Here is a 13,757-nt window from a genome sequence, read left to right as displayed (position 1 = left end):
AAAAAAAATAAGCATCCACACTACCTGTCAAAATGAAGTGAGCTCTTAAGAAACATAAGCAGTCAATAGTGTTATTTTTTAAACTGGATCTAATTTTGGTACATATTTAATTAGCGGCAGGAAACGTCCATTTGGATTCTTTGCTGGTTGGTGCTTTGTACCGAGATAGCCGTAGACAAGTTGCAGTTTAACCCCCTCCCCTTATTCCCTCATCTTCAAAAAATCTTATTTCCTTTTTGACTTTTTACGGCACTATACCCATATTAACGAAAGAAAGTGACTGACATTTAAGCTTGGTGAGGAAACCAAATATAAGTAGTGTGTGTGTGTGGGGGTTAATAATTTTTATTTCCCTGTACCATAGTATTGCCATCAGTGGCCATTGTTATGATTTTTGTACAGCAGCTCCCCTCAAGCACTAAGCCCCACAAGCTACCTGACTGCTTTAAAAAATGAGAATTTCCAGGAGCTGAAGGATATTCTCCCCAACACGAGTATATATATTATATATTGTATATTTATTATATGTGAGCTGTCAATTTCTCAAGAGCATTGACACAAATATAAAACAAAAGTCATTTATCATACAAAACTACTTACAATACATAACTGGTGTTCATTTACATCTAATCTATTCATTTTTCTCATTTAATCTGCATTTAAAAAAAAACAAAAAAAACATGGGTAACGTAAGCCAGTATATCACAAGTGAATCAACACTGTTGGAATCCATACTAATGATCATTGATCAAGTTCTATGTTTCTAGATATTGTAGGAGTTGGCAGTTAATAGATTTCTCCATTACTTTGGAAAGAGTAGAAGTAAGTGCAGTGGAGCAATAGCTTAAATAGATTCAAGGCAGAACTAGACAAACATTTGGAGCCGAGTGGATTGGTGAAATGAGAAGGTTTTTTTTTTTTTTTTTTTGGCTGATGCTATAAGCTTGCTTTCTTGCATCATGTGCCTTTACTAATGATAATGTAATGCTAATGCTAAAAAATTACCAGGTACTAATGGCTAATGCAGCCATTAGGACCTGGTACTTTCTTGGAATCAAGACTGTTCAATTTTTTTTTCTTTTTCTTTTTGACAGAAGACCACAGGAGGCATTGAATGAAGTATACTAGGAATGGTAGGAAGTGGTTTACCAAGATCATCAATACATGAGTTAGAAGAAAATAGTATGCTAGGAAGTCAGCTTTATCTTTAGATGAGGTGGAAATGGAACCATCCAGTTTTGACAGAGGAGAGAGTAGAGATGGGCAAACATTGCGGCCAATAGCTTTGGCAAAAGACCAGAATGCTTGAAGAAAGACCAGAAGGCTATGAGCAGAAAAATGGATTACCATTTTTCTGCCTGTAGCCTGTTGAAAATCTGGTTTAGAAGGATTAATAACTGCTTTACAATTGTTGTGAACTTTGGCGTAGGCCAAAAATGAACCTGGGGATTTGGATGTAAGCCAGTGATGATGTGCAACATTCTTATTTTGAATAGCCTGAGCACATTTATTGGAAAACCAAGGTTTAAATAAAGGACAAGATTTTAAGGTGGAATGTGTGGAATAAAGGTTTCATCCCTACAAGAATAATTTCACTGACACGATCTGAGCAAACATTGACATCAGAAGGTTTGAAACAGTAATCTAACCAAGGAAAAGAAGAAAGGAAATTTTGCAGATCATCCCATTTCATATTCCTTTAATTCTAAACAACACAAGGTTAGAAATGGCCATGAAAGAAAGGCTCCACTGGAGAAGATACTATCACCAGATGAAAGATGAATTTGACAGAATGGTGCAGGGGGATTTTAAGCCAGAGAAGATCAAAAAGAGGAGATTTCAAATTAGTAAGTCTCTGACAGGGAATATCAGAGTGGACATATGCTCAAGTACCATCTTTGAAACAAAAGGAATCGTACTTTGAATAATTAGGACACCTGAGATGAGTAGGGGTTGGATTAACCTATAATTGAAATTCTGCCAGAAAAAGTATGTGGAGGTTGGCATTGTGTAAGTGGAAATGGACATCATTCCATTTTGCATTCTTGTAATGCAAAATGGAATGATGTCCATTTGCATGAGGTTGAGATTGGCCACAAGAGAATGGCTCCATTGGAGAAGAGACCATCACCAAGTTGTGATCTGAGATGCCTAGAGGACCACTCACCTCGACTGTGTACTTGAAAGGGTTGATTGTGAGAAAAAGATCTTTGATGCAGGTAGAAAATGAACCAGCAGATTTGAATACACACCAATTACGATATTGAACATTCTTATCTTGAACAGCCTTAGCACATTTATTGGAAACCCAAGGCTTAGCTAAAGGATGAAATTTTAAGGTAGTGTGGAATAAAGGATTTCATCCCTACAAGAATAATTTCACTGACATAATCTGAGCAAATACATTGACATCAGATTACTGTTTCATTTGAAACAGTAATCCAACCAAGGAAAAGAAGAAAAGAAATCTTGCAGATCATCCCGTTTTGCATTTTTGTAATGCCAAACAATATAAGATTGAGAATGGCCACAAGAGAAAGGCTGCATTTCAGAACAGAAGATCACCAAGTTGTGAGCTGAGGTGCCTAGAGAACCACTCATCTCGACTGTATACTTAAAGGGTTGTTTGTGAGAAAAAGATCAAGCATGTTGGCTGCATGATTAGATTGTCGGGTATTCTGGTTTGTTTGTTTGTTATTTGGTTTTTAGGAGCATTAGCAACTAAAGCCATATTGCTCCGGGCGATATGCGATGGTCATTCCCTGACCTTTCCTCATCTTCTGTATTTGGTGATCAAGGACTCGAACCCTGGTCTAATCAAGAAGCGTGTGCTGCGCACTGCGGCTTGTATCCACCTGGCTATGGAGGCACCTCCAGTATTCTGGTAGGTAAATGAACATTCTGTGCAAGGTCATTAGTAATTGCAAAAGCCTCAGCTCCTCGACCAGCTGGGCCCATGTGAATATAAAATGGAATCTAGCTGGAGCTGTGAACATTAAAATTGTCGTGGAAATTTACTTCATTGTTAGGAAAGTTGAACTAGAGAAAGTCAAGTTTCAAAGTGAGGAAGTCAAAGGGTTCCAAGCAATTAGTGGGGTTGAGAGAATGACAGAATCAACAGATGAATTTGACAGAATGGGGGGGGAGAAAGAGAGAGAGAGAGATTTTAAGCCAGAGGAGATCGAAAAGAGAAGATTACAAATTAATAAGTCTCTGACAAGAAATATCAGAATATGCACAAGTACCACCTTTGAAGTGAAAGGAATTCATACAGCAAATAATTGGGACAACTGAGATGAGCAGTGTTTGAATCAACCGATAATTGCAATTCTGTCATAATAACTACATGGAACTTGGCAGACTGTAAGTGGAAATTGACATCATTGAGATTGGAACAGAAGCCATATGTTTGTGAAATGAATGAGGAAGTGTTTGGGAGATTTAGATTTTTTTGCAGATAAATTTGTTTTATTGGTTTGATTATTCATGATATATTCAGTAGTAAGAAAAGGTGGGGAGGACATATTATATGAAGTAATGAAATTTTTAAGATATGGCACTGCAAGAATATATCTGGCTCCTTGACATAATGTGGCCTTGACAATGCCTCCTGCATACACACTATTTGGACTCCCTCCATCACTCTCTGGCAGAGTAGAGGCAGCGAGGTTATGCACTAGCTGATTTGGAATCATTCTAGAGAGTTACCAATAGGTTTGTCTGGTGGATTTAAAGACAGAGTCAAATTCTGTCTTTATTTCTAATTAGGAATAATTGCAGATATTTCTCAGATGTTTTGTGGTCTGTAGTTTTATGGGGTCATTTCAGCAGTGACTCGGATGTCTCTACAAAAAATGTAAACTCGCAAACATCAGAACAAAACTTTTGTTGTGATGTGTGTACCACAAAATGGTTGAGCAGTATTTATTGTAGCCAATCAAATGAACAGGGATTGCAAGATCTACAGCACGTAGCAAGCATCAAGGGTGGCAAAATTTACTTTTTCTATAAAAACTGGCAGTAAAAGAGCACATTTTTAAATTTAAAATTGCAGGCATTTATAATATTTAGAACATCCTGGTTTCTAATTGTCCTCAACACGAAATAAAGGCAAATTTTGACTTTATGTTGGATAATGTTCATCAATTTCTCATAAATCAGAACCTCACTATATTAGTATTATAGGAAGTGAAGTAAAAATTATAACAACAATGTTGGTTGTGCCTTGGAAACATGCCATCTGAAATATTGTATGATTTGCTTGTGGGGCTGTGGTGACACTGATTACATAAAGACTATGTCATGCAAACTTGCTATTTAACGGAGGATAAGAGCATAGGTGAAACATACAAAAATGATTATATATTTAGATAATGCTTTAAGGGATTTTCTGACGTCCACCTTAGAATAATTGTATATACAAGAAGTGCCCATTTTAGCGAACACATATTTAATAAATTAGGTATCTAGTTACATAGTGAAGGTTCGCTAAATGTTAAAAAAAAAACTGGTACAATTTATATCTTTTCAGATTGACCTCATAGAGAAAAGTGTTAGTACTCTCACTGGATGTGAAATGAATCAAGAGGAAAAAGAAAAAAAATGTGAAATGCTTTTTCCTCATAGTTCACCTTGGGATTTATGTGTGGGACCCAGCATTGGCAAGTAATGTTATGTGACTTTTTTTTTTATCGTTGATTTTAAAGAACATTTTGTAGCCTTGAAATGTCTTCTGTGCACTTGGCTTCAGATTAATCACAAAATGGGATATATTGTATACGTTAACAAAAAAGAAAACTTTACGTTGAGCATAGGTTGTAAGGATTAAAAGGGTTAAAAGATGTAATGAATAATTAGACTCTAATCCAGTAGTTTTCAACCAGGGTGCTGCAACAACATTCCAGGGGTGCCACGTAATTTGGGTTTAAGTTACTTAAACTTTTTTTTAAAATTTATATATTTATTTAATTATAAAAAGGTGTACGGTATCTTTTTAATTTTGTGGTGATCTATAATTGATGTTTATTTAGTGCCTCTATATAAAGAATAAAATTATACAGTATATATATAATTTGTATTATGAATTGTAATCTGTTTATAGCTATATTATTATAATAACTGTCATAGCATTTTTTAAATATTATATATATATATTCTTTGTGTGTGTGTGTGTGTGTGTGTGTGTGTGTGTGTGTGTGTGTGTGTGTGTGTGTGTGTGTGTGTGTGTGTGTGTGTTTAAATAATGGCTTAAAAGCTTAACATAAAATAAGAAAATGAATAAATATTAAGCTATCATTAGCGGCATCAAAATGCACATCCTCCACATGAAGCCCAAATATATCTGATAATTCAAAATAAAACAAAATAAAACATAAGCCAGTAGTATGGCAAAAAATGTAGAGTGAAAAATTAACATAAAAGTAATGTAAAATAAGATAAACCAAACAGGGAGGGGGAAGTAAAGGTAATAAGACAAACAGTAGCCTTTGCGACGATTTGTATAGCGATTGAAATGCAGCGATTCCCTGACCATTATTGGCCTTGTGGTCCTCTGTCGATATGGGGCATAATGGTCAGTCTATCATTTTGATATTTTGTTTTTCTTTTAATAGTTCTTTTAACCCTTTTTGGTGATATTTCACGTTTTTCGGAACTGGTACCTTCTAGGGGGGTGTGGAGGTACTGCTAAATTATATTATAATTGGCATTATTTTAAATTTTATATTGGTTTCATTAATTGGATTTAAAGTGCTAAATTATATAGGGGACTATCGGCTACTGTTTGTCTTATTACCTTTACTTCCCCCTCACTGGGTTTATCTTATTTTACATTATTTTTATGTTAATTTTTCGCTCTACATTTTTTGCCATACTACTGGCTAATGTTTTATTTTGAATTATGAGATATATATATGTACACATACACACAGATAAAGGAACCACTAGGTGGCAGTGATTACAGTGTACTGATGTGGGATTTACTTAAAGATATAATTAACATCAGGGGTAAAGGAAAAGGTTTTTGCTTCCGTAAAGGTGAGTGGTCTCACCTTTACAGAAGCAAAGGTCTCACCTTTACAGAAGCAAAGGTGAGAGACCTTTGCTTCCGTAAACAGTGGTCTCAGAAAGTTTTTAAATTCTGTACAGTGGGATAAACTGACGATGTTACCAACAGTAAATTCTAAGTGGGAAGCATTCAAGGAATTAATCGTGGAAGCTACTAAAAGTTTAATACCTATTAAGAAATATTGTTCAAGGTTTAGGCCTAAATGGTTATCTAATGAACTAATGAGACTCGTAACAGAGAAGAAAAATGCATGGGATGCATATAAATTATCAAGCGACTCAGAAGCCTATGGCAGATATAAGCTAGTCTGTAATCAGGTCACAAAGGAGGTTAGGCAGGCGAAGGCAGATTATGAGAAATCTTTGACAAAAGATGCTAAGAAAAACAGCAAGGATTTCTTTACTTATATAAACTCTAAAAGGAAGGGAATGAATCTGATTGGTCCACTTGATATCGATGGATCGACTGTTAATGAACCTGCCCAGATAGCAAACAAACTGAATGAGTATTTTGCATCTACATTCACACACGAGGAATTATTAAGGTTTGGAAATGGCAGAAGGTTATCAAATTGTAGCAGGATACTTAATGATTTTGTAATAACTGAGAGCAAAGTGGAGGAGAAATTGTTGAAGTTAAACATAAGAAAAGCACCTGGGGTGGATGGGATCTATCCAGTTATATTAAAGGAGGTGGCAAAGCAACTAGGCAAACCCTTGGCCATAATTATGAGAGCATCCTTGGACTCAGGGGAGGTTCCCACAGACTGGAGATGTGCAAATGTATCCCCAATTCACAAAGGGGGATCGAAGGGTGACACGAGTAATTACAGACCAGTTAGTTTAACTTCTGTTCCGGGTAAAATAATGGAATCACTGGTTAAAGATGCATTGCAGGATCATCTAGACAAGACTGCAGCAATAATTCAGACACAGCATGGGTTTGTTAAGAGAAAGTCTTGTCTGACAAATTTGATAGGATATTATGATGTGGTTAGAAAGGAACTGGATGCAAAAAATAATTTTGATATCATCTATTTGGATTCCAGGAAAGCTTTTGACACTGTTGCGCATGAAAGACTATTGTACAAATTGGAGCAGAATGGTATTAAGAGTAAGTTGCTACAATGGATAAAACGATGGTTAAGTGGGAGAACACAGAGGGTGGTAATCAATGGGTGCTGCTCTTCGTGGACTAATGTTATTAGTGAAGTCCCACAGAGTCCGGTGTTGGGTCCACTGTTGTTTTGTATATTTATCAATGACATTGATGAAGGTATATCAGGCTTAATGTCGAAGTTTGCAGATGATACAAAGGTTGGCAGGGTTGTTAATGGCAGTGTGCTACTGCAACAGGATCTAGATAATGTGGGCAGATTATTTAGCTTGGCAACTGAAGTTTAACCTTGACAAATGCAAAGTACTGCATATGGGTACAAGTAACCCCAGAGAAACGTACCAACTGTGTGGTACCACTTAAGGTGGTAGAAAATGAAAAAGACCTGGGAGTAATTGTGCACGCAGATATGAAGTTTTCTGAGCAATGCAGACAGGCTGCCAGGGCAGGTCATGGGGTTTTGTCAATGATATATAGGAATTTTGCTAGCAGGGAAAAGGAGGTGATTATCCCTCTGTATAAGGCAATGTATAAGGTATAAGGTCAGGCCACGCCTTGAGTACTGCGTACAAGTCTGGGATTTACTTGAGCGTGTACAGAGAAGGGCAACAAGATTGGTGAGGGGAATGAAGGGATCCTCTTACCAAGAGAGGCTTAAGTTCTGCAAATTGCAGTGGCTGGAGACTAGGCACCTGCACGGTGATCTGATTGAGGTATATAAGGCCTTGAATGGGTTGAGCACGCTTAATTCTGATGGGATCCTTCCACTTGTTAAGATTACGAACCTGAGGGGGCATAAATTCAAATTAAGAAAAGACAGATGTAGAATAGATGTGCGGAAATTTGCCTTTAGCCAGCAGGTGGTTAATTGCTGGAACAAACTTCCATCTGTCATTGTGGAAGTTGATAGGTTGAATAAATTTAAGGAGGAACTGGACAGGCATTTGGAGGGAATGGTGTGATATTTTTTTTTTTGGCTGATGCTGCATAAGCTCATACACATGCTTTCTTGCATCACATGCCACTACTACTACACACACACACACACACACACACACACACACACACACACACACACACACACACACACACACACACACACACACACACACACACACACACACACACACAGACAGAATTGGATCTAACAGGAAGAAAAATGAGTAGGGGGTGCCGTTATGAAAAAAAGGTTGAAAATCACTGCTCTAATCTATTTTGTCTATATGTGAATAGTTGGCTAAACATTTTGCTTATTAAATTATTTAGTCTTGTTTTGGGTCCTTTCAAAGTCATTTGAATTAAGCTTTTTTGAATAGCATATTAGTTGTGTTTTAGGTGATCATCATACTGTAAACAGTACTGGTCAGGGCACAAGGTAGTGAGGATACCCTCCATCAGATGCCAATCTAGGATTTAACCACGAGATAACCCTTTTGAACATATAGATTACATATAGATTAATTGTGGTACCCATTTCTAGGACCTATTTCTCTGTACATATCATGTGGCATTATTACCAGTATTTGCTCAATTTCTTTAAAATAGTATCTATGCTGTAACTGAGCAGTGCACAGTACTGAAATATTACTTTTAAAATTTTATGATGTTGGTTTTAATCAGCCATTATACGAAACATTGTACATGAGAGTATCACATAGTGATAATTCTGAGATAATATTTTAATACCTCAAAAGGTTTATATGTTTCTTGTTCAGCAAAATGTATATTTTTAATAATTTAAGTGTAGGTTTCATAGATACCACCTTTTAAGATCTCGAGATGGAAAGTTGTGTAGGAAATGGAGTGATTTATAGAATTCTGTGATAGCATCAAGAATGTCATTCTCTGTGTGAGAGCAGTCTGTACTTGAAATGTCATGTATATTTTTACAAGGAACTATTAGGGATAGTGGAAATTTGTCAGCGAAGGTTCTGTAATGGTATGTGTCCTGGACTAAATACATCTGTGTATTCCACTTACCTCGACCATGTACTTGAAAGGGTTGATTGTGAGAAATATTCTGGTATTCTGGTTTGTTTGTTTGTTATTTGGTTTTTAGGAGCATTAGCAACTAAGGCCATATTGCTCTGGGGGGATATGGTCATTCCCTGACCTTTCCACATCCTCCATATTTGGTGGTCATGGGCTCGAACCCCGGTCTAATCAAGACCGGGGTTCGAGCCCTTGTACTACCATTATACTACTATTGCACTACTATTTTATTATGTAGTTCAGAAGAGTGTGTGTGTCAGAAATGTTACAATCTTCAATTTTCAATTCAAGTTACATAGTGATGTTATGTGTGGACACTTCTTTGCATTCACCACCTCGTATATGCAACCTTAAGAAATGTCGGCTTAGTTAATCAGTAAAAAAAAAAAAATTATCACTTTTCAGGTGTTTATACAATTGTTTTATTGGTGAACAAAAAATCTAAAAGCCTAGCAAAAATTTGAAATTACTAAATTATTAAAATAATCACAAACAGTTCTCTTACATAGAGTATTATGCAAAATATATACAGGGACTTCTTATCTTAGATCCCGTAGTTTTGAGATGCAATTAATTTTCACTAAGTGAATTTTTTCCACTTGTGCATTTGAATGTGATTAGTTAGTATTTTCCTGCGTTTTTTTTTTGTTTTTTTTGTACCTGAAGTAAAGATATATTGTGGAGGTAATGATCTGTTGTCTGTATTTCAAGATTCTTCTTGTTTTAGATAGTGCCATTATTTGTTCTCGGCTATAATAGATTATGTTCTAATGTTAAGGCAGTGTTTTATCACCCCATATGATATCCATAATGCAACCCATGGACCAGAGAGTTATAAATATTTTGCAATCATATTATTTATGCCTCACTTCTAAGAAATTAATTGCCAAAAATGTTTATTATAAACAAATATTTTTAATTGTGTTGAAATTACTGGGCAAGCTGGAAAGAAGTTTCTATTTTGTTGATGAATAGCTGCTGGGAAAACACACAGATTGGCTTTGAAGAATTCAATGGTAATCAATTGCAAACCAAAATGACAAATCTTGCAAAAGTGCAGGATTCCACAAAATTGATGAAAATGATATTGAAGAATTATTTGAATCGTGTGCATTAAGCACTCTTAACAAATGAGGATCTGGCAGAGTTAGAGAAGTTAACCATTTGAAGAAGAGAAAACTGACAAGGATAATAATGTGATAGAATTTCCCAAAGAAAAAGAAATGAGATTACAAGAGATTTTTGGAAAAGATGAAGCTGTTGAGTATTTTTACAATAATAACCCTCTCTCTGTTATTGTGCCGCCAAGATTAAGTGTGAAGTAATAAATGTCTTGTCATGTTACTTTATAATTTTATCTGAAAAATTACAACAAAGAAAACAAGCAACACTCGATTCTTTCTTCAAACCTCAGGCAGGTCCTTCTAATGTAAACCCCACCCACCCCAGTAACTGTGCTTCTCCCTCCTCCTCAGCCTTAATAGTCTCTAGATATTTTTAGATGAGGTACTTAAATGTTAAAAAATAGTATATACTTAATTTTTTTTTGCCATTATATTTTACTAATCTATAAACTTTTTTTACCCAATTCGACCTTATTTACATTATGTATTTTGTATGAGATTTTGAACCCTACTTTAAGCAGATTCACTTCAAATGGTCTTTTCTTGGGTCCTAATTATTCATGGATAACAAGGACCACTTGTATATGTTGTAACATCTGAATGATTTGTGGACTTATTGTTCTACTTGCAGTTACCACCAATCAGTTTTGTGTTTTTAACTTCAGCTTGGTACAGAGACTCGCCATGAAAATATTTAGAAATGTGTCAAGGAAAGGGTTGGGGTGGGGGTAGCTGTTACTTGCAACTATGATCATTACTTGAACAGACTTTCCCTTAAACCTTTATAAGCCATCTTGTAAATTCTTCATAAAAGTGCTAGGTCATCTGTATGCAATAGACTCCTGCTAGAGATTGCATAGTAAAATGATTAAAATCCTGCTACTTAAGAACATGCCTCATATGAAAAAAGAAAAAATGGACCTTGTTGCAATGGGTCAGAGAATGTATCATTTGCTATAGTGTCTGTGAGGTAGTGTTATTTTTTGGATGAGCTGGGGAACATCTGCTCCTAAGGCATTACTTCTCTTGTAATTTGACTTTGATTTTAGAAGTTTGGTGTTTTGCATAAATGTTTTTAATGGTTCATAATCAAGAAGAAATGGCTAGCATAATCATACTCTATTGACACAATTGCTTTATTGCAATGGTTTAAGGTCACACTTACACTTCCTTTAGCGGCTCATGTGAAGCTTTTGAAAAGTCCATGAATGCCCAGTCACCAGTTAATTATATAACAAGCAAATACAAAATTTAAACTATTTATATAATAATATAGGGAGTATTGTCAGTAAAATAGATGAATTTTATCTACTGAGTAGATCTACAGATGCTGATATGATAAGGCTAACTGAGACAGACTCTCCCAGATAGACTCGGTGTCACCCTGATTTAGATGATGAGGTTCATTTTATAATATACAATATGTACCTAATGTTATAAATTCAATAGATTTAGAAAGATAGGCAAGAACAGCGGTTATTTAAACATTTTTAGAGGGATTGATGTAACTGGTGCATGCCATGGATTTTATTATTAAGTCCACTTTTGAATTTAATCATTTTTGATTTTTTTATGAAACTAGTTATATAATGACTTTATTTGTAAAATAATAAAACCAATTTAACACAATTAAAATCAATTTAACACAGTTAAAATTCAATTTAATGCAAATTAAAAAGAATCTAACGGAAATATTCAAAACGATTTTCGTTAGATTCTTTTTAATTTGCATTAAATTGATTTTAATTGTGTTAAATTGGTTTTTAATTATTTGTTACTCTAATGTAAGTTTTTTGTTTTAATTTCTGGAGAGTATCATACGGAAGTGTTCTACATACTATATTGATATAAACTCCTCTTATTATTTTACAAATATTAATATCAACATAGAACATATTGAACATTACAGCTCTGATTTATACTATATAATAACTTTATTAATTTCTGTATAAACATAAATGTTAGGAGCAGACACAGATGAAACCAGTGTGCTGTATATTGCAATGGCTGGAAGACATCAAATATGGGCATATTTCCTTAAGGACTGTAAGTGGTTTAAAGAAAGGTGAATATCATTCCTTGTAAGTAATACATTTTTTTTTTTAAATTAAAAACAAGTTAAAAGGCCATGTGCGTAGAATGCTGTATCATGTTAATAATACAAGAGACATTAGCATTAGCAGAGGCATTTGATGCAAGAAAGCAAGCTTATGCAGTATCAGCCAAAAAAAAAATAAAGTAAAAAAAAATAAATAAAAAATAACCACTTCCACTTCACCCCTCTGTTCGTTCGAAATACCTGTCCAGCTGAGCCTTAAACTTATTTAGGCTATCAACTTCCACGACAAGGGATGGAAGTCTGTTCTACCTACCAACCACCCACTGGCTAAAGGCAAATTTCCGCACATCTATCCTACGTCTGTCTTTCCTCAATTTGAATTTATGCCCTCTCAGGTGATTATTCTGAGCAAGAGGAAGAATCCCATCAGCATTGAGCATGCTCAAACCATTCAAGGCTTTGTACACCTCTATCAGATCACCTCGCTGGTGCCTAGTCTCCAGACACTGTAATTCGCAAAACTTAAGCCTTTCTTCGTAAGAGCACCCCTTTGTTCCATTCACTAATCTTGTTGCCCTTCTCTGTACTCGTTCCAGCAGCTCTACATCCTTCTTGAAATGAGGCCTCCCGGCCTGTATACAGTACTCTAGGTGTGGCCTGACCATTGCCTTATACAAGGGAATAATCACCTCCTTATCCCTGCTAGAAAAATTCCTATATATCATTGACAATACACCATGAGCTATTCTTGCAGCCCATCTGCACTGCTCAGAGAACTTCATATCTGCCTGCACAACCACCCCCCAGGTCCCTTTCATTTTCTACCACTGTCAGTGTAGTACCACAGAGTTGATACGTTGCTCTGGGGTTGCTGTTTCCCATATGTAGTACTTTACATTTGTCAATGTTAAACTTCATTTGCCACCTCTCAGCCCATCTGCTCAACCTTTCCAGATCCTGTTGCAGCAGCATAGTGTCAGTAGTGTCCTTGACAACCCTGCCAACCTTCGTATCATCTGCAAACTTAGACATTAAGCTTGATATACCATCATCAATATCATTTATAAATACAGAAAACAATAAAGGACCCAATGCTGAACCCTGAGGGACTCCACTAATAACATTAGTCCACGATGAGCAGTGTCCATTGATTACCACTCTCTGTCTTCTCCCCCTCAACCACCCCTTTATCCATAGCAGCAATTTGCCTCCAATGCCACACTGCTCCAATTTGTGCAGCAGTCTTCCATGTGCAACAGTATCAAAAGCCTTTCTAAGATCCAAGTATATAATATCAAAGTTACTCCCTGCATACAGTTCTTTTGTGACTGCATCATAGTATCCAATCAAATTGGTCAGGCAAGACTTCCCCTTAACAAAACCATGCTGTGTCCGAGCT

The 13,757-nt window shown here is 35.8% G+C and overlaps 1 protein-coding gene across 1 annotated transcript in view; it reads left to right on the top strand.

The window, feature by feature from the left end:
* Positions 1-13,757, top strand: part of LOC150087407 (NHL repeat-containing protein 2) — a 51,931-nt gene that overhangs the window by 24,247 nt on the left and 13,927 nt on the right. The window contains exons 5-6 of the mRNA XM_090372476.1: positions 4,532-4,661; positions 12,265-12,364. Of these exons, the coding sequence (XP_090228602.1) occupies positions 4,532-4,661; positions 12,265-12,364 (230 nt within the window). The remainder of the gene's footprint in view (positions 1-4,531; positions 4,662-12,264; positions 12,365-13,757) is intronic.

Source organism: Mastigoproctus giganteus, chromosome 4, assembly GCF_048544385.1.
Source record: "Mastigoproctus giganteus isolate SK-2022 chromosome 4, ASM4854438v1, whole genome shotgun sequence".
In the NCBI taxonomy this organism is placed as follows: Eukaryota; Metazoa; Arthropoda; class Arachnida; order Uropygi; family Thelyphonidae; genus Mastigoproctus; species Mastigoproctus giganteus.
The sequence above is the reverse complement of the archived record's forward strand: the minus strand, read 5'-3'. Positions and strand labels throughout refer to the sequence as shown.